The sequence below is a fragment of the Lathyrus oleraceus genome, chromosome 7 (assembly GCF_024323335.1).
Source record: "Lathyrus oleraceus cultivar Zhongwan6 chromosome 7, CAAS_Psat_ZW6_1.0, whole genome shotgun sequence".
Classification (NCBI taxonomy): Eukaryota; Viridiplantae; Streptophyta; class Magnoliopsida; order Fabales; family Fabaceae; genus Lathyrus; species Lathyrus oleraceus.
This window is the reverse complement of record NC_066585.1, coordinates 16,659,429-16,682,286: the sequence shown is the minus strand read 5'-3', so window position 1 is coordinate 16,682,286 and position 22,858 is coordinate 16,659,429. Positions and strand designations below refer to the sequence as shown.

General features: G+C 34.2%; 1 protein-coding gene across 1 annotated transcript; it reads right to left on the bottom strand.

Moving 5' to 3' along the window:
• Positions 1-19,749: 19,749 nt before the first annotated feature.
• On the bottom strand, positions 19,750-22,624 carry LOC127101745 (uncharacterized). The gene is made up of 3 exons (XM_051039192.1): positions 22,600-22,624; positions 19,993-20,582; positions 19,750-19,944 (listed from the first exon to the last, which is right to left on the bottom strand). Exons 1-3 carry the CDS (start codon positions 22,622-22,624, stop codon positions 19,750-19,752), a joined length of 810 nt encoding a protein of 269 aa, XP_050895149.1.
• Positions 22,625-22,858: the final 234 nt, after the last annotated feature.

Below are 22,858 nucleotides of genomic sequence, written 5' to 3'. Positions count from 1 at the left end.
TATGTGTCCAACCTTGAACTCTTTATCTCAATAGTTCCTTTATGGGTAGTTTGGAGAATGTCTCACTTTTTTTTTTGCAGTTTCGAAGTGAGAAAATTGAAAAATTCATCAAGATCTAAAGTAGTAGTGATGACATTTTTTGCTTTCAAACCGTGTTGTGCATTCTCTTTATCATATTTGATCCAATCCTTTTCAGATTTGTCTACTACAACACCATTGACATCGTGTGTAGGATCAAATGGATCTCTTTTAACAACCTTCCAAATACCACGATCCATCCCTTCTATGAAAAAAATCATTTTTTCTTTCCACAAATTGTACCCTACTCCATTAAACGATGGTGGTTTGTTTACTGAATAGTTTTAAGATATTTTCCCTCCTAATACGATTAGTAACGGTGCAATTTAACAACTTTTCTTTTTTAACACTAGATAATTGATTATACACATGACATAATTGATTATGAACATTAAAAAACCCATGAATTGTATTCCTTTTTGAGGTACATTTTCTCTTATAAAAGGAGTGCGCTTCCTCAATATTTCTCGCACCAGAATTCAATTTTAAAGCATTCTTCTCTGATTTTAGTCATTCTCTCTTATTCTTTATTTCATTAAAAGTTATTTTAGTGTCCTTGCGAGTAAAATATATTTGCGAGGATTTAGTTGTACTAATGTTCAACTATTTTATCAAGAGTGTGATTTTTTTGAAGTTTCTCTTATTTGGTTGTTGAATTTATCCTGTTAAAATCTCTGTTTGATTTGTGATATCAGTCCATCAAAATCTTATTCTTTGATTCGTGAACTTAACAGGTAAAAAACTCCATTTATTTTGAGAGATAAGTTTGTTAATATCTCTAAATTCGCTGTAAATTTTTTTACCTAGTAATTAAAATAGTGAATTTCAAATTCAGGTGGAAGAATGAAGCCATTGAAATCAAGTTCCACTTTTCTGATCATTAAGCATGTGATTTGTTTTTTAATTATTTTTTTTGGAATACAATTATTTTTAATATAGGAGTAATGTGTAAACCATCTTATCATATCTTTAGCATTATTGAGATTGATTTCAGTTCACTCATTAATATGAGATAATTATTCTTTTGTTTCCCTCTTTTTCTTTTAAAGATTGTTGATTTAAATAGATGTATTTTATTTAACGTTTTTGTTTCTTAATTGATAAATTTTCGATGGTGATTGTTAATCCATCGAATATTATTGTTTAAGATGAATGAAATATTAAAAAGAAGACTCTAGAAAGGGATTTTTTTTTCTCTGCATTATTTTAGTACCACAATTTAGAATGACAAAAAAGTAATATAAAAAGTGTGTCCTACCATGAAAGAGAATGGGAGAAAAAGAAACAGTAGAAGAGAACAACATGTCACCTTCATTTGACAACCGATTAACATCTTGAAATCATCTATGTGCGTTATGACTTAAAAAATAGAAGTAGTTGAAATTAAAATTGGAGATATACATATTATCAAATAGAATTATTTCATGTAAAATAGTACTTACCATGTATATGACTCTAATACATAAAACGCATAATGAAAGTGCAAACTATGTACTAAACTTCAACATATAGAATTATAATTTAACATTAATATAAAATAACAACTTATTATATATAATTTTAAAAAATAATTTTTTTATAGAAGTCAGACCAAAACCATCACAATTTTATCAGCTCTAATATAAAATCATGCCAAAATTATTTAAAGCATACTCTTTAGAAATATTTTTTTTGCAAAATTGTACCTAAAGGTTGATTTAGAACAAGTATTTAAACTTTGGTGGTGTAAGATGGGAAAATTAGTTGGATCTCCATTGTATCCGTATACTAGTCGACATTCTCTTATATATATCTTGGATAGTTGAAATATCAGGAAATTCTAATTTCTTTTTTCGAGAAAATTCTAATTTATTTCTTCTTTAGTAATTTCAAAAAATATCTTTAGACATTATATCATATGTTTTTTATAAATCAAAGAAAATTAAGTGCAAGTCATGTTGATCAATCTGAGAGTAGTCTAACACACATCATTAATAAATAGATCGTTATCATGGTCGATTTCACTTTTTTTTAAATAAACTTTTATTTATATTTGAGCAGCTCTAAGTAGTATTTTGTTTGACTAGTGAAAACGTCTTCTTTGGCTTTCTTGATTTGAAATATTAAGAAATGTGTGAGCTCTCCAATAAGAGACATTTCAAATTCACTCTGCATCAAACTTGCAAACTCTTGACAAAGAAATTTGTTAGTAGAACCGAAAATAATATCATTTACATATATTTGAACTAAAAGAATATATGGTGCTTTGCGTCTAATAAACAAAACGGTGTCTACTTTACCACGATTGAATCCTTGTTTGATTAAAAATTCACTCAATCGCTCATACCAAGCTCTTCGAGCTTGTTTGAGACCATAAAGGGATCTTTTTAGTTTAAAAATATAGTTAAGCTTATCGTGATCCTTAAACCCAGGAGTTTGAGAGACATATATCTCTACGTTTATATAGTCATTAAGAAACTAATATTTAACGTCCATTTGATAAAGCTTAAAATCCAAACAAAAGAATGTCAAAAGGAGTCTAATAGCTTCTAGACGGGCTACATGAGCATAAGTCTCCTCATAGTCTATTGCTTCAACTTGACTATACCCTTTTGCCACTAATATTTATTTATTTCTAGTAATTACGTCATTTTTATCCATCATGTTCCTAAATATCCATCTGGTGTCAATCATAGTTTTATAAAGTGGACGCGAAACAAGGTCCCAAAGGTCGTTACATTTAAATTGGATAAGTTTTTATTGCATAGCAAGTAACAAGACCTCATCAAGTAAGTCATCGAATATTGATTTAGGTTCAATATGAGAAATGAAAGCAGAGTACTTTCAAAAATTAATAACTTGTGATCTAGCACTCACACCTCTTTTGATATCTTTCAGAATTTGATCCAACATATGATATTTTGCGATTGTCCAATCTTGAGGCAGCTGGTTCGAGGTCTCTTGTTTGTCATCCTAATGTAATTTTTTCTATTTATCTTCATTAATGTCTTCATCTTTTAATGAAGAAGGAGGATCCTCTTTGGGACTTTCGTCGTTATTCAACTTCTTCGTTATCACAACTGAAACATTAGAACAAATACATTTCCCCGTCTTTTGGGGGTGAAGACTCATCAAATAAAACATGAATAGATTCTTCTACTAAATCCATTTTATGATTGTAAACTATATAAGCTTTACTCGTATATGAGTACCCTAAGAATATTCCTTCATCATACTTAGCATCAAATATACTAAGATTGTCATTTTCGTTATTTAAAATGAAACATTTGCAACCAAAAATGTGAAAGTAAGAAATATTTTTTCCTACCTTTAAGTAACTCATACGGTGTCCTCTTTAGGATATGTCGAATGACTACTTTGTTTAAGAAATGACATGCGGTATTAATCACATTCGCACAAAAATACTTAGGTAAGCTCATTTCACTTATCATGGTTCAAGTCAATTCTTCTAAAACACAGTTTTTACGCTCAACAACACCATTTTATTGTCGAGTTATCAGACATTAAAAGTTATGGGCAATCACGTTTTTGTTAAAAAACTTTTGAAATTGGTGGTTAACAAATTCACCACCATAATCACTACGGAGTGTGATAGTTTTCAAATTAAAAACATTTTGGACAAGCTTAGCAAAATTAAAGAAAGCTTCAAAAGTTCCATTCTTATGGGTTAAAAATAATGTCCAAGTGAATCTAGAGTAGTCACCAACAATCACAACCCCGTAATAACTTCCACCTAAACTTCTTGTCCGCGAAGGGCCAAACAAGTCTAGGTGGAGAAGCTCGAGATATTTTGATGTGGAAAGAACCTTTTTTGATTTAAACAACACTCTCGTTTGCTTTTCCATTTGGCAAGCATCACATGATTTGTATTTTGAAAATTTAATCTTTGGAAGACCAATATGGATACTATTCTATTGCTTAAATCGAAATGCACGTAACTTAAGCACCTATGCCACAACCAAGAATTTTCACCCTTGGCAATTAAGCACTTAGTTCCATGCATTGACATATAATCCAAATCAAGCATATAGATATCATCAATCCTAGAACCCTTAAACACAAGATTTTCACTTGCCTTATGCCCAATTAAACAACTTTGGGTATCAAAAATCACAGAGTACCCTTTGTCGCATAATTTAATAATGCTAAGTAGGTTGTGTTTAAGCCGTTTAACTAAAAGTACGCTTTCAATGGTAATTGTGGAGGGAATTCCCACAATACCTTCACCTAAAATTTTACCTCTTGTTTTATCCCCATAGGTGATATGTCCGCTTTCTTTCTCATCAAACTTGATGAACATGGAAGCATCTCCTGTCACGTGTCTTGAACATCCGCTATCTAAGAACCATAAACTTTCGCATAGAAATACCTTCTTACAGATAATTAAATATGCAATTTAGTTGCCCAACTAGTGGGTCCTTCAGGATTAGTTAAGGTACATGATGACACTCTGTCATTGCATATTTTCTATCGAAGAAACAGAGCAAAACACGCCAAAGATGAGCAAAAATGAAGAATAAATACCAAAGAAATATGCAAAAATTACCAAGTATGAAGATAAAAAGACTTAGTGAAAATCTGATGGAAAAATGAGCAAAAGCGTGTAGCTACTAGAATAATCACGCGCAACATCGCGCGCGTGATAGAGATGTATAGTCAGCATCACGCGCACGATGAAGGATAACACGTGCGTGATAGGTCCTTTTTTGGGCCTACTCTGACGCGTTATGGACTGATTCAACAACTTTATAAGGGAGTTTTTGGCATCTTTTTATGGGTTCTACAATTTTGACTAAAGGGGAATGTAAAGAACACCGCGGGAGTGATTTTGAGAGCATTGGAAGTCATTGGAGGCCATTTCTTCAAGGATTTTCATATGCAATCTTCATCTTATTGCTTGATATTTATTTGTATAGCTATGAGTAGCTAAACTTCTCTATGTTAGGTTTTGTATGATGAACTTATTGGGAACTTGTTGGACATATGTTTGATTTGTCAATGCATGAATAATTGAAGTTATATTTCTATTTAATTTCCTCTTATTCTTAATTATTTTTATTTGAGATACTCTTTTAATCTGATTATGGACGCATAGGAAATACTGACCATTAATTTATACGTTGGAACTAGATCAATTATTGTGCTTACGCTGGTTGAATATGGATATGAGACCTCAAGTAGTGGCATTTGAGTTAACGTACTATTGCATTGCCTAATTTCATTTATGTTGGTTGAATAAGGATAAGAGACCTCTAGTAGGAATTAGTGATCCATACACCAAGGGATTTGGTATATTGGTTTTGTTAAATCGCCATGGAATGCATCAAACATCAGTAGGGGATAAATAAAGGGATTATATACAAAACCAGATTGCCTTTGCATTTTCTCAGAACAACTTTTATTTTTCGCATTTAAGCCTGACTCCCCCCCCCCCCCCCCCACACACACACACATTTGTTACTTTCTAAACTTGCACACATATTATTTTGTTAAATAGCAATCCATGTGGATTCAATATCATTTTATTACTGACATACTATCGATGCACTTGTCTAGAAGTCATCAGTAGACTTAGGTATCCATTTCATTTTACCATTTGGAACTTGAATATTCCTAATATGACAAGGAGGTCTAATATGACCTTTATCACCACAATAATGACAAATAGCTTTAGATGAAATACTTTTTTCTTTTTCTTCTAGCAACATGAGTATTTTTCTTAAAAACAGACCCTTTATAACTTGAAGAAGTAGAAGATAGTGAAATAACATGAGTTATTTGTCCTTTAAGAGTTTTAATTTCAATTTTTGAACTTGGACAAGTAACACACTCTACTTTTTATATGTTTTCAACTAAAGTGTCAGAAACATTAAAACACTCATCAACTTGAGATGTATGCACTTCCTTAAGGGAATCCAAAACGTTATTAAGATCATTTATCTCATCTTCAACTTTTAAAATTATTTATTTTTGGAGAATTTTTTTCTTAAAAGCATTTGTAGAATCCACATACATATCATTAAAAGCTTTCGACAATTCACTATACGATTATTCATCATCAGGATCAGAAGTGCCAACTGATGTTGAGTAAATCAAAAGAAGTATTTTGTTATTGTATCCATAGAGACTGGAGAAATATTACCAGCATTTACGTTTACTGATATAGTTTAAGTTCAAGTTCTTCAGGCAGTTTAAAGTTTCAATAGAAAGTATTAGTGAAACGTAAGATATACAAAATAAAATAAGTGGGGTTGTAATATGGAAAATTATCTTGCAAGGATTGGATGTCCTCTACCATTCACGTATGCAGTATACCGATTAATTTTGGCATAATCATGTGTTCATTCATATTCCCATATACTATTCAAAACAACATGTAAGCCTACATGAAAGTCTCAAGATTCCAATCGGTTTGTTGAATCGATGATGTCTCAACCGATTAAACAATTTGATTGTATGAAAATCAAGTATTTGGAGGTGGACATTAAAACTAATTCTATGTCTATCAATTAGATTTTAACCAACTCATTATCTTTGGTTCATGAATTCGAAAGCAATTTTCATTAACAAATTGAATTCATAAAATTTGACGATAATAATAAGATAGAATCAATAATCATGAAAACATGTTTATATTAAGAATACAATCGGTAAATATACAGACAATTACATAAGATTCTTCCAATCCCAGCAAGAGGAGGAGATTAGCTTGCCATTTTCATGGTAGCTTGTGCAAAAGGGGAGAATTGGAGATGAATGAGCATCAATGAAGATTTCTCGATCCTTGATGTCTATCCAACTCAATTCTTTGATTCCCTCCCCTAAGCGTCTATTACAACTTTATTTTACAGAATACACTAAGTATTACCAACTGTTATCAATAAAAACTAGATGCCTCTTTCTGCATTGCTCTTGGTCCCTTTTTATATTGGTTCTGACCGCCTGAGTTTGCTTAGCGAGTTTAAGTTTCGCTAAGCGAACTATCATTTCTTCTCCACTAAGTTTGTGAGTTGTCAAACTTCCTTCTAGGAGCCACCAATCTTTGCTAAGCGAACGTCCTTTCTTCTCCATAAAGTTTTAAGTTGTCAACCTGCCTTCCAAGAGCCCCCAAACTTCGCCAAGCAAGGTATAATTCGCTATGTGAACATCCTTCACTGCTAGAGAACTGAGATGATTTGCTTTTGACTTGGTTTCGCAAAGCGAATAAAGCTCGTTTAGAGAATCGGGCCTTCGTTACTTCTTTGATGCGCCTCGCTGCTAGTAAACTGGAATGATTTTATACTTACTTGGTTTCGCTAAGAGAAACAGAGCTTACTTAGAGGATCATGCCTTCATTGTATCTTTGCTTGCAACTCGCTGCTGGCGAACCTGGATGTTTTACTTCTGACTTGGTTTCACTAAGCAAACTAGAATTCGCGTATCGAAACAGGACATGCTCTTTGTTTGACTTTTTCCTTCCTTTGATTCGTTCTTGCAATAATTAATCACACATCGTTAAAAGTATCATTTTCTTGACAAAATGTGTATTATTTCATGAATAAATGTTTCCTTAATTCGATAAATGTTATTTTTCATAAGTGAATTTTATCCATTTTGGGCATTTATCACCAACCTTACATAATAAATTGCTATCAATTAAAATAAACGATAAACTGCATTAAGAATTGATAACCTAAGCATGCAATATATTACAAAAATTGAAATGCAAGAGAGAGAGAGAGAGAGTGGTTTCCCATTGGAATTTGTTTTCTTCCACTATGTTTTGACAAATATTGAAAGAGTTCATACAATCACTAATCTATAATAATGCTGAGAAAAATAAATCTCCTATCTAGATCTTGACTTATATACAACTTAATGCCAAACTCTTCTACGAAATGTTTACTCAACTCCCGCTTCTTAAATCTTACAACTTCATCAATCTTTTCACAGTCTTCTTGTATGGAAATCACGCATTAATCACACTAATTTCTTGAGCGATGAACTGTCTAAAGATTAAAAATAACTCCACCTTGTTTGCAGCTTACCACAGAGTCACTACCAAGGTCAGAATGAGAGAAGAACCTCCTTCTTTTAACTAGAATTTGTCACTACCAATGATAACAACCTCAATCCTACAAGCTTCCTGAAAATCTTTACTGAAACCTTCAAGAACGGTTAGTTTCAAGACACATCTCCCACAATAATTACAAATTTCCATAATCAAGATCTGAAACCGAACTAGAGGATGAAGGTTGTCATACCCCAATTTTGTTCGAGCATTTTAGAACTTTCACGCATCCGACTTTACTTTACCTTGCATCATCTACATAGAATAACATATCTTTCATCATGCATAATGCCTAAAATGTGGACCATAATAAATTTTCGGATCAACAGACAGATCGATTAAATTGTTTCTCAAATTGACGTAAAATTAGCGGGCGAAAAATCTCAAAATTGAGGTTGCAGGCCTCCTTAGTATTATTAATTGACGATTCACGTAGTTTAATCCAATGTGCTCGCTTTATTTTATTTTTACTAATTTCTTGTCGCATTTTTATCAACCCGAGCCTCTTCAACCGAGCGTTTTTACTTTAAAATTTGATCAAAATCTGTCTGTTTTCTAGAACTATGTTTCACGTTGATCATTTTAGTGCATTCATTTTAATTTTTCATGAACTTTTGCGCTTGATTTTTATTCATTTTGAGTCCTTTTATTTTTATTCTTTTGTCAAATTGTTTAGAAAAATAAATAAAAATAATCATATTTTCATTTTAATCTTATCATGTTTATTTAAAAATGTGTGAATTTTATTTGTTTTAATTGATTTAAATTAATTTAGATATTTTAAAGCATCTAAAATGGGTATTCTAGATATTCTTAATTGTTTAACAATGTGTGTTTCTTTGTTTCTATCTTGTAAGATCCCAATTTTGACCTTAAGATCCCTCATGATATTCTCATCATATGCATTAGCATTGGGATCACACCTTGGCATCCTCCTTACCCCTCATTCATTGGGTTTTCATTGGGAGAGATCACCAAACATATTTGGTTGTATCATACTTCATTTTTCTTTGTTTACTAACCAAAATACCAAAAACATGTCATTGTATAGTTTAACTCTTTTGTAGGTAGTGCACATGCTCACTTATGCTCTATCAAGCTCATATCTAGGGTTTAAAACCATCATTACAAGGAGATCAATCAAGAATTGGTCTACATTGTCTCTAAGTATCATATATGGATCCCCATGATCTTTACATGTTTTTTTTATCATGAAATCATCAAGAGTTTGGAGTTGGTTTGCCTTGGAAACCCTAATTCATCTGGGTATCTTATGTGAGGTCTTCAACAAGTTTCTTCACCACTTGGTCAAATTTTTCAAGGGATACTTCAAATTTCATCATCTTATGCATATATGATCCTGCATGAGTCCCAAAAATCAAGAGAATATCAAGCTAGCAAGTTGGTTCATGGTGGTTGGCTAGAGGATGTCAACTAGTCAAAACTAGGGTTCCCTAGATCCTATCTCCTATAATGTTTGTCATATGGAAATGATTCCAAGATAAACGTTACTATAAATGACATTCCAAACAACTTTCATGTTGAGGTCAAGAGCTAGTTTTTCTTGGAAAGTCAATTTATATGGTGAAAGATTATAGGTCATTTTGTCTAAACCCTAATTTGGAGGTCAACTTCTCAAGACCATAACTTGCTCAATATTTATGAGATGAAAGCTATTCAAGTTTCATGGTCAAATTATAGATGTCTACTTTAACTTTTATGTTTGGAGGAAGTTCAAATTCAACTTGAAAATACATGTGATAAGAGGTAACATGATAGGTCATTTTGGGCCAATACCATTGAACAGGTGATTTTCCTCAACTTCAAAAATGCATAACTCCTTCATGTTAAATCTAAATGAGCTCAAATTTGTGACTAATTTGATGTAATTTGAGAGAGCTACAACTTTTATGGAGGCACTTTTTTCATTTGAAGTCCATAGAAAAAGTTACTCAAGGTGGAAGAAGTGAACATATGGCTTGGTACTTAGAATTATTTTTGATATGTTTGATTTTCCAAACTTCCACCTCAAAATTCCTCATGATCCAAGCTTCAAATGAAAACGTGTTCAACATGAAAGTTGTTCCTCTCAATCTAACCTTTCCAAAAAGTCCAAATTCATCTCATTTGGACAAAGTATGATTGACTTGCGCATGGCTTAAAGTTGAAGGACCATTTGGAATATTTGAAGTTCCACTTTTCATACACGATTGCATGGTATTTCCACATGATTTTAGCATCGCTTACACATAATTTTGGACCTAAGTGCATCATTTGATGGGCCTATCACATGCCCATGCAAGCATGCAAGTGAGATTTCCAACTTTGGCCAAAAATGGAAGTGTGCAATTATCAATCTCCTTGGCTATAAATAGAAGTCCTCTTACTCATAAATAAGGACCCTGACGCGCAAGCTTTGAATCAGCAACCCTAAACCCTCACATTTAAAGGATAAGCTTAAAGATTTTCTTTCAAAATCAAGTTTGAATCTCTCAATATTTTTGAGATTGAAACTCCAAGAGTCATTCCTTCTCTTTGATCCATTTCTACTCCATCATGCATCTGAAGCAAGGCCAAGCATAATTGAGAGTAAGATCGTGCCAATCTGAAGCTACATTGAAGGTGATTTTCAGAATTTTTCATCTCTTCGATTCTCACTCAATTTTCCATTATTCTTGTTGATTTTTTTTGTTTGAAGTCCTACCAATGTAGGCAACAAGATTGAGTTGCTTAGAGGTCAAATTGAAGCAATTCAGATCATGATCCTCAAATTTCAACTCCCTGTATCTTTCTATATACTTGGAGTTAGACAAAATTGAGGTCAGATTCGAGCTCTTGAGCATTTTTTCTTTAAATTCATGTCCTCCCTTTTCATTTTGGTGATGGTTGAGGGTGGACCGGTCCGACGAGGTCCACCGGAGAAGAAGACCTGAGCTCTGGCTCTGGCGATGTGTTGGCATCGTTCTGAACCACATGATCCGTTCAAATTCTTTTAATCCTGAGCGTCTAAAGTGATTACCACGCGTGTGGGACATTTGACTTGGTGTATGGTGGATAGCGCGCTCTGATCCACTTGATCTTCCACCTCAATTAATGAGGGAGATCAAGTGGTCCAAGTTTTTTTGTAATTTCTGATTTTCATTTTAATTGCCTTATTTTCATTAATTCTTATTAATTTTAATATTGATCCAAAAAATATGGGACTTTCACCAAAAAATTATAAATATTTTTCTCTTTCCTTTTCTGAATTAAAATTATTTTTTGATCAATATTAATATTTTTCATGATTTAATTGTTTTTATGCATATTTTTAATTGTCTAAAAACACTTTTAAGTTTCCAAAAATTATGATTTTTTATCTCCTAGGTCCTTTGACCTTGTTTGACCTATGATAAATCTCTTGGCCATTTATTTGGTGTTTGGAAGAGGTTTTAGGTTTTTGATCAAACATAATTTAATTTAATGCACTTTTAATTGATTCTAATTTGTTTAATTGTGAATAAATTGTGTTGAGCTATTTCCATTGACTTGTTGAGTTTGACTATTGTTGTCGAACCTTGGTCAAGGTTGATTTGACTTTGTTGGATTAAAATCATTGAATTTAGGGGATTGATGAAATGTACATTTCATCTCCCAAAATGAATGAATGATTTTAATTTGATAAAAGTCCTCCCATGACCAATTTGCGTTTGTCTCATTTCCCCTCCCTCTTCATTTTCAATCCTCTTTTATCCCATCCATTTCATTGACCTATGATATCTCTATATCCTAAGGCTAATTGGTTCATAAACAAATACAAGTATGGATGAGATTAGATCCACCCTTTTGCCATTTTCTTTTAAGTGTGGTATGTTTTAGGAGTATGGTTCATTATACCATATATCTAACATGCATTAACACTAAAATTTCTATTGTCTGACCTCAGATAGTTGTGACTTCTACATAAGTCCAATTAAGATTGCTTAACACAACGCTAAATTTTGACACAAAAGGCATATCATTCTAGTAAGTGAGATTGTAAGTCTCCCCCCTTTCATGGTATTGTGTGGAAACTTGGCCTTTTTTCCTTCCTTGGAAGATGTCTTGGTTTAAGGATCCATGTTTGTGAATAGAGGGTTGAGTATTCTCCAAAGAATGACTTAAACAACAAAACACAAAAACAATACTAACTTCTAATCAACTAACATTTGAATAACTTTTAATTTCAATTCATTTATTTTATGCACTTTAAATTCAAGCCATTTATTATTTGTCATAATTCATACCATTTAACTTGTCTATTTTAATGACATTTTTTACTTTGCTCACTTGAGCCATATATTGCGATTGTATATACTTGTTTGTGTATTTTGTTTGTGTTTGTGATCTTTTGACCTTAATGTACATAATAACAACAAAAAACTCCTAAAAAATGTTCGTGTGGACTGTTGGATTTGATCTGAGACTTGGACTTAGAATTAGGCAACATTCCCTATGCAAAAGGACTTGGCCAATGCCAACATTTCTGAAACCAAGTGCTTGTGAATTGAACTATCATATGATGCAAGTATTGGGATCCACTTGAGTTCATCTTCTACATGGTCTTGATGAAGATGTTACTTTGAACCTGTGTCTAATGCCTTATTCTGAGCCATTCTAGGAGTATGTCATTTGATGCATGGGAGTTTAAGAAGAAGACTACGAAGTTGCTAGCTTGGATGGGGTTATCTTTATTTGATGCCTTGCTCTTTATCTTTCTATTTGTGTATTGATTTTGCTTGATTATAAAGTCCAAGGGAAAATTGGGTTTCTATATGACATTCTTGTCTATTGGATTGCATCCCATTGGTCAGATCTTTTCAACTCTTAACTTTTAATTTTTGCTTAGGGTTAGTCTCTTCATCTCCTCCCACTTCTTAAATTTCAAATATCCCCCCTCTTTAAAAATCTTCTTTGCTTGTGATTTTCAAATTTAGACTTTATTGAAAATTAGAAACTTTGGCCTTATGCCATTGCATTTTTAAATTTCTTTTTCTTAATCAAACTTGTAAATGAACTTAACTATACTTGACTTAAAATTTCAAAAGACAAAAAGAACTAACACTCATTCAAACTCTTTTAGGCCTTTTGTGCCTCTTTCAAACTTAATTTTTTTTATTAAAAGCAATTCACTCACTTTGAAATTGATACCACGAACTACGAGGTTTTGATCCCTCATTTTATGTTGGTACGTAGGCACAAGTCTAAAGGTCTTGTCAAACACAATAATATAATTAATGAATTCTTTTTTCATCCCCACAATCTATTTATTGCAAACATCTTTTTATACCAAAACACATGTACACACAAAAAAGGGCTCCCTAGGAGTACCTAGGACACTTTGGGTGCTAACACCTTCCCTCTGTGTAACCAACCCCCTTACCTGTAATCTCTGGCATTTTATTAGTTTTGATTTGAAAACTTCTTATCTTTGGGTTTTGTTCGTACTTTCCCTTTTCCCTTGGAAACAATAAAAGTGCGGTGGCAACTCTGGTTTTATTGACGTTAAGTTTATCCATAGCTTAATGGTCATGAATTTACCGTTACACATCTTGACCATCGAATTCAAGGTGATCAAAGGCTCACAAGGGCCATCCATGTCCACCTCTTCTGACCAGTCAAAATAAAATAATTTTTTTTCCAGAAAATAAAAAAGGTTGTTATCCAAATGCTGCAAAAGAAAAAAAGGAGCATCCAATGCTCATTCTCTCCACTCTCACACATACACATGACGCATAAGGATTGGAGAAGTTGGTTGTGATTTTGAAAATTGGGGCCACTAACATGAGGACACGCTGAAAGGGATTTGGGGGAGAGACTTCATTTTTATTTTTTCCTCCTCTTCCTTTCAATAAACTCGATACCTCTCTTACCTGAAGAAAGGGAGAAAATTGTTTTCTTCTTTTTCTTCAATCAATTGAAGACCTCCATAAAACCAGGGTCCAACGTGTTCCCTCATCTCCTCTCTTCACTCTTCCATCACTCTTATCCACCATACATACTGCAACCACCCCCTCCGTTCTTCCCACTGTGAACTCACCAAACCATTACACATTCATCCATCGTTGCTTCCCCGTAACTCTCTTTCGCCTTCTTATGCCCTTCACCTTAAAACCTTGAAAAAAAAACTTCAACAAACCTTCAATAATATCCACAACTTCGATTTGTTGTTCATCTTCTTCTAATTTTCACCCTCACTTCAACAAAATCTCAACACCCAACCACTACCAAGCTTGGTTGGACCACCCATTTCTTTCTCCATCATAGACACACTTGTATCTCTACCACCCTTCAACTCTATCCATTTTCATTTCCGCTGACCAATCCTCCAATCTTCCCTATCGACGCGGCTCTCAACCTCCAACCGACCACCACATTCAATACAACACGAACCTCAATGACCTTCATTTCTCTCACAATCGGATGCATAACTTCATCTGTCGGTCACCTTGTTTCGCCGCCGTCCAAACACGATTCGACCATGATGAGAATATACCTAGCTTATATTATATTGATCCTTTTGGAACTTTAAGGCAACCCAATGCAAAAGCTTTTAGACTAGATTACATTGCTTGCTTGTTGTATCATGTTCGTTATGTTGCTACGGTTTTGATTTAATCATGTTACGGTTGTGATTATTTAGATTACGTTTTGTGACAAACTTTATTTCTGTATCTTTCCGGATTTGTTATCTGAGAATTATTTCTATTCGGTTTTTATTTGTTTATATTGCGTATCTATTGTATTGTGTGTTTCGATTGTGTATCCGTTCCAATTCTTTTTGGATTGCAACTGTGTAATTATGTAAATATTTATTGTTTTTGCATTGTGGTTGTTGTACTGTCTTATTGTAGTTGGTTGATGTCATTCTATTTTTGTTTCTATTGTGTTAAATTGGAGTTTTAATACGCGGATTTGAAAACTTTATATCGTTATGCCGCTAAAATTTTGATACATTGATAGGATATTTCACTGTGCTTTGATCTTTATATACGACATTCCACTCATGTTGTCATTATGCACAAACCGACTTTGAGCATATTTCTATTTTATTTCAAATCTATTTCTATTTTCATTTCATTTCAACATTCAATAAATCGTTTTCGATTTAAATCACTTTATTTTAATTAATAAAATAAATTGATTGATTTTGGTTTTAATTAATTAGTTTCATTAATTAAATTTATTTAACTCAATCATTTTGGTAGAATTAATTTTGTATCATTTAATCTTGACGATTATTGTTAATTACCTTAATTAATTAATTCAATTAAATTTTAATTAACTAATCTCATTTTCATTTGATTACTTATTTGATTAATCATGCATTTTTGTCTATGACTTAATTTTGCATCTTTGATCATTTTCATAAGCAAATAATAAGTGATAATTAAATGAACATGTTCTATAAACAAAATCCTCGGTCCAACACCAAACAAATTTTTTCTCAAACTCATTTCATCATGTTTCGATTCTATGCAAATAAAAACCTCGATCAATATCGAGTGCGCCTTTTCCAAATAAATTCAAAATACCTAATCACAATTAAACACCATTTTAAAGGGTGAAATGAGATATGGTATGGAGCCTTCAATTCTATCTTAGATTGTTTGGATATGAGTTATCTTACTCGACCATTCGAGTAATCGTCATTCAATAAAAAACATTTAATCTGATTCACCTCAAAACACTTTTATAATCAAACTTAACCAAACTTGTTTTCGTAATAACTTAGACGAAAAAGGAGGTGGTCTAGAGTCTTCTATTCCCTTCCCCGAGTACTTGGATACGAGTTGCCTTACTCAGCCGTTCTAGTATTCATCGTCTAATCAAAATACCTTAACAATATCCAAACCCTTTTGCAATTAAGGATGAAAAGGGAGATGGTCTAGAGCCTTTGATTCCTCTCCTCAATTTTTTGGATACGAGTTGCCTAACTTTACCATTCAAGCAATCGTCATCCAACAAAACACTTCAACACATCAAACCTATATTTTTCTCGCCCTCGTGCGATCAAAACCCTTTTCGAAAGAACATTATTTAGTCTATTGTAATGCAAATACAAACTAGCGCTTAAGCCTCCCCCGCGAGTAAATAAGCCAATATTTAATCGTTAGAATATGATCTAAAAACTTGTTCATTAAAATCAATCAACCGACACTCATTTACTATCCAGAAGTACACAACTTTAAGTTTTTTATCGCACCTGTAGATACGTGGGAGGGAGATGCAACGTCTCGTCAAGCACTATAACAAGAAACAAAAAAGTATCTTTTGTCTTGCCCCGAACTATAAAGCTTTGAATTCCCCATCGCACCTGAGGATACGTAGGAGAAAGACTCGCAATCTTGTCAAGCACCCTAATAAAAACCTTTTTGTGACCCTTTTTATTTTCCTTTTGCATCTTTTATCATTCAAGGAAAACAATTACCATTATCTAACTTTCAATCGCAAGTTTAACTAAAAGGTTCCCGTTAAGTACAACAGACATGAGAGATCCTAATACATTCCCCTTATATAATAGACATCTGAACCCGACTATGGTTGCGATGACCGTTTTATTTTCTTTTAAGAGTTTTATTGATATTTTCTCTTTCCTTTTTTGGAATAAATAAAGTTTTGTTGTGACTTTGTTCGAACTATTTTTTTTAAGAGACTTCGTGAAAGATCGTATTTTTTGAGATGCGATTGCTGGTGACTCTGCTGGGGACCGTATTCCAAGATAGAGAGAGTCAAGCCTAATTTAGTTCAACTTACAATGAGTGTTAGCTTTGTTTACTTGTTTTCTTCTATCCGTCTTTATCTCATTGTTTGTTGCTATATATTGTTGGTTTTCATGATACTATTGGGGCTCTCTGATTATTGCCACTTTGTGAGATAGGATCTCTACCTGAGCCTGAGGAAAACCACAACATTAGGATGGTGGTTGTGTAGTAATGGCTTGTGAGCTGTCTTCCTTGTTGGGACGATACAAAAACCCCGCCTAGAGTAGATTCTCTTGGAGATGTTATTGTCTGACAAGCCTTCATCACGGTGATAATGTTTTCAAGTTGGATTAATGACTCTAGGGACCTTTTAGAACCTTGGAGTAAATAGTTGTGTAGTATTTGACCGTGAGGTATCTTCCTTGTTGGGATGATACTAAGACCTCACCTAGAAGAGATCATCTTAAAGGTATTAGTGTTCGATGAGCCTTCATCACGGAAGTGGCGTTCTCAAGAAGGACCCATGACTCTAGGAACCTACAAACCGTACATCCTACCTATGGGGTTACTTTAATCAGAGATGCCAATTATTTACCCATTATTCTGGATGACGTGAGAACACGATGAACCTGTGACCATGGGCTTTGCATTGCATTTCCTTGCATATCAAAAAATGACAAAAGAAATTCATGCATTTGCATTTCATTAGCATGCATGCATATCATTTTTTAATTAAAAAAAACTCATATCGCCTTTTTTCCACGACCAGGAGGGTAACTTCCAGACACCCGTACTAAATCCTTGATAGTTGTTGAAGGACCATGGAACATTTGGAACATAACCAATTTAAGTTGAGAAATGATATGAACAACGTGAAAGGCAAGATGGGCCAGGTGTTGGAAGCTATGTTAGCTCATTCGAAGAAATATCTTCAGCATGTTGTCTCAGAGAATGTAGATTATACACCAGGCTTTACCGGGACAACCAACCTAATGTACAATCTTCTGCTTGACTATAATCCTCCTCAAGTGAACTTTCCTACTCAGCCCCAACCTGTGCATGTCACAATGTCTAATGAGGTCCCCATTAGAAAGGAGATTCCCACTATTAATATTGATGAGGAAGACCATCAGTATGCGTTTTTCATGTTAAATTCTCAAGGTGAACCCAAAATAATGCTAATGATTGATCCTGCTATTGAAAGGCATTGTGCCCTTAAGGAGAAATTCCAAGCTATGGAGGTGCATGACACTTCTAGGATCAATGCCATTGATATGTGCCTAATGCTAGACCTAGTGATCCCTCCGAAATTCAGAGTACCCAACTTCGAGAAGTACATAGGTCTTGGTTGCTCAAAGCTTCATTTGGTGATTGAAATTCTGGTATGTAGATATCAGATGTTCTAAGAGATGCCGAGACACTGATATCTGATCAAAACACAATAACAAGATAACTTACAGATAGGAGAACATAAAATAATTGAACACACAGAGTTGTTAACCCAGTTCGGTGTACAACAACACCTATATCCGGGGGCTACCAAGCAAGGGAGGAAATCCACTAAATAGTATCAGTTTGTAGACCTTCTGCAAACTATGTCTAATTTATAGTCTACTTCTTAATCACTACCCAAGCTTAACTTCTACCTAATACACTCATATGTATGAGACCGTTCTCACTTACCTTTCAATCACAACAGTGATAATTCAAACAATTACAAAAGATTCTGAAATCACACTTCACAGACACACAATCACTCAATGCTTAAAATCTTATGAGTGTTTGACACACCTTACAACTCAATAGAGACAGTCCTACTCATATATCAAGATGATATTAGAGAGGCTCATAATTAACAAGAATACTCAAACCCTAACACGACACCAACCCCTTCTTTTTTTCGTCCTTCAATTAGGTTTGAGGCATTCTATATATAACCACAGATTGAACTGGATTTGGGCCTTATACACGCAGTGAAACAGCTGCACAACGTTAGGTTAACAATCAAAAGTTTCCTAAAATGCCTCAACATTTAGAAAATAGAATAAGTTTAAAATCAATTAGAATCTTTGATTCCTCACTCTTAGATGCCACATGGGATTACTTAATATTCCTAGTATATTTGTAATTAGTTCATCAATCAACCGTTACCAAGAGTAAAACTTGTTTCAGACAAGATGTTGAATTCACATGTTAGGACATCTTGTTCAACATGTTGCATCTAAGTTAGTTTCACCAAAATTACTGTCAATCACAAATTCAAAGAATTAACAATCTCCCCATTTGGCAAATTTTGGCTGAAACAACCAAATACCCCTTGCACATACGCACCATAATCCAGGTTACAATCAGCACTACATAGGTTTGAAAACAAATCAAACACATGTATCAGAGAGGTAATCAAGCAATCACACCATACCGATTTTGTACTCCCCCTGTCACACATAACTAGGACTCCCCCTTAAGGGATGACCTGTTCAAGAGCACACATCAGAGGTATATGCAGCAGAAAAATAACTTCATATAAAAATAATTCCTCAGTCAAGTTGAAGTCAGAACATCATGTTTGACATCACATCACATCAACCCAAAAAGTTCCAAAACAGGAACTCCTTATAAACTCCTTCTTAAACACAACTAGATAGTAAGTGGTTAGTGATTAGTGGTTAGAACACATAGACAATACTCCCCCTTTTTAGACATAATATGGTAAAGGTAAGCATCTAACCATAACAGGGAAACCACATTCATAAAGTTAATTATCATACACAAGGGGGCTCCTAAGGGTGCATAAAATCCTAATCAGAGACCACAAAACACAACCAAATAATAAACAAAACAAAAATGTAATCAGATATCTTCCTGACTATCTGAGTCAACAATTTCATACTCTTCTCCTTAAACTTCTTTCTCTTCATCAGTTTCAGCATCATCCCCACCAGCATAGTCCTTAACATCAGTTCCTTCATTATCATCACCACCCTGTTCAGCTTCCTTCTTCTCTTCTTCCATCAAAGCCTTCATCAATTTCTCAATTATGTTCTTTGTAGCAGTGCTAGATCTGATGGAATCCTTCAACTCTTTATAAGTCTCCTTCAATTATGCAATAACACTCTTCTTGGAGGTGGCAGGGCCAGGTACCTGAGAAGATGTCATGACAATATTTGGGACATGTGTTATAGCAAAAAGTTTGTAGTGAAGTGATAAAGGAGAATCCATTTTCTTCACACTATCAATAGGCAGTAAAATACCAGGATGTTGGCTCAAGATTATCCCATAGATTAGAGATGGAAAACGGATAGGCATTTTCACAGCAGTGGAGAAGGTTTGTTTTAAAACTTGTTCAAAGATGTACTTCCCAAAGTCAACCTCTCTTCTTGTCCCAATAACATAAATAAACTTCTCAAGAGCAGTAGAGATAGTTGAGGTGTGATTAGTGGGGCCCCAGTTGGCAGTCCCAATCCTATGAAGGATAGCATATTTGACATTTAGCTTTTCAGCAGATAACTTCCCTTTGTTTGGCCAGTGTCTTACCTGCTTGGCAGTTATCTCCTTGCACACTTGGTCATCTATAACCTCTAGTTCAGCATGAGGTTCTTTTGTTCTTCCCAGAAATTTGTTGATCACTGTTGGATAAAATGTCACGACATTTCCTCTAATATGCACCTTCCTATAGTCATCACTTTTCACATCATCACACCCATCAGGAATAGTCACCACAAACTCCTTGACTATACTTTCATAGTGTAAGACCCCAATTTTGTCCCTAAGATCCCTCATGGCATCATAACATTGCATTTGCAAAGCCTTAAGGATCATGAGCATCTTGGTTCCCTTTGCCTTTGGGTGGGACTTCTTGAGAGTGGTTTGAGATCACCAAGCATGCTTGAATTGTATAACATTGCTTTTCTTATTTTGTTTACTAACCAAAAAGCACAAAAATATGTCACTAACATTTCTTGTTTGTAGCTTGAGCAATCACAGGGTCAAGAGCTTCAAGGAGACCCTTTGTGCAGAGATATGGCCAAATGAAGATGATAGCAAGCATGGTAATGGTTACCAAAGCTCTCATCCATCAAATATGCCTCCCTAGCATCTCAATTCATCATTTTTATCAAAGCAAGTCAAAGGGTTTGAGGTTTTGTTTCTCAAGGAAGCCCTAATTCATCTGTGTACCACAATGCCTTACTCATGAAGCAACCTCAGCCCATGGTCAAATAAAATCAAGGGAAGTTCTTTAATTCATCATTTCATGCATATTTGAACTTATTTGAGTATCCTCAATCATCCATTCATCAAGATATGGGTGGTGGACTTGAGAAGTTGATCAGTCAATTCATCTGACTATTTTGAAATGCACTGAGACCTGACTTTTTATGTGTTGGTCAAATGGAGATGATTCCAAAATCAAAAATGTTCTTAACGACAATATGAATAACTTTCATGTTCATAAAAAATGATTTGAAGCTTGGAAGGTCATCATCCATTCCAAGACATTATAGGTCATTTTGACTGAAACCCTAATTTTGGGTCAACTTCCCAAGAACATAACTCATTCATTTTTTATGATTTGGAGGTGGGATCAAATGAATTAGAAAGCTTAATATGTCTACGTCAAATGTTATGTTGAACAAAATTTCAAAATCTCAAAGAAAATACATGTGATAATGCAAAACATTATAGGTCACTTTGGACCAAATGCAATGAAAGGCAAAAAAGTCCAACTCCAAGTGCCCATAACTCTTTCATAAAAAATCCAATTGATGAAAAATTTAAGTCCATTTTGGTTGTATTGGTAAGATCTACAACTTTTATGTTGAAGGTTTTTTCATTTGAAGCTTTCATCATTGAAATAGAGAAGCTTGAACATTGGCCAAATTTGGAAACCTTGCCTTTACATGTTTTGCACCTTACACTTTAAACTCAAAATTCACTAATTTCCACACTTCAAATGGATTTTTGCCCAACATAACATTTGTTCCTTGCATCAAGACCTTTCCAACCATTACTCACATGCTCATGTTTGGATTTGGAAAATGGCATTTTCGAAGAGGAGAAGTTTTAGGCATAATTGTGCATAACATGTTGAAAATCATTACACAAGCCTATGCATTGCCAATTACACGTCCATTTCAGCTCAATTATAATTCAAATTGCATTTGGCATTGAATTTGGGCCTTCTACATGATCATGCAAGCCCATGCAAAGAGTATCCACTTGCCATGCACACACAGATTTCTCATTGCTTGCATCATGCTTGGCTATAAATAGAAGCACCATTCCATTCATTTTCCATCCATGAATCAACCTGAAATTCTGCTGAATTGAAAACCAAACCTCTCACCAAAGGAACTATTTCATTTTCATTCAAAATTCTCAGATCTGAAATTCAACTAAATCTGGTTGAATTTCTAGATCTATAGTTCCTAGACCTCTCTCTCATAGTCCATTGTACTTCTGTTTGGCCAAAGGAAGCAAGGAAGCAAGCTCAGATCTCCACAATTCAAAGGTTCTCTCCAACTAGTTTTTTCTTCGAAACTCACTATTTCTTGATCTATTTGCTTGGATATTGTGTTGGCTGAAGTCCTCTTCATAGAGGCAATTGTTTTGAGTGCTCAATTGTTGAAATCCATGAAGTTCATATGAACATCACAGAATTTCCACTTCTGATTTCTCTCAATATAGAGATCTAGAATGGAATTGAGTGGTACAGGGGTGATGTACATCACCCCAGCTTTCGAATGATACCTAGATCGTGCATTTTGGTTTCCATTTTAAGCTCTGCAAATTTTGGACGTGGTCAGAGGTTGGCCGGAGAAGACGGTGGCGCTGGCCACCGTCTGGTTCCCAGATTTAATCTGATCCGTCCATTTGAGTTTCAGATTCAATCACACACGGCCAATGTTATGACTTATTTTAATGTTGTGTGTGGTGCTGTTGAATTAGACTCATGGTGAGCGCGCGCCTCTGTACCATTAGATGTGCCACGTCAATTAATGAAACCACA

Bases quoted from the DNA above. Each gene is read 5' to 3' on its own strand.
- LOC127101745 (XM_051039192.1), bottom strand. From the start codon at position 22,624: ATGGAAACCAAAATGCACGATCTAG. The intron at 20,583-22,599 runs GTATCATTCGAA...ATGAAAGTATAG, and splicing joins AACCAAAATGCACGATCTAG to TCAAGGAGTTTGTGGTGACT. The intron at 19,945-19,992 runs GTACCTGGCCCT...GCATAATTGAAG, and splicing joins TTGTCATGACATCTTCTCAG to GAGACTTATAAAGAGTTGAA.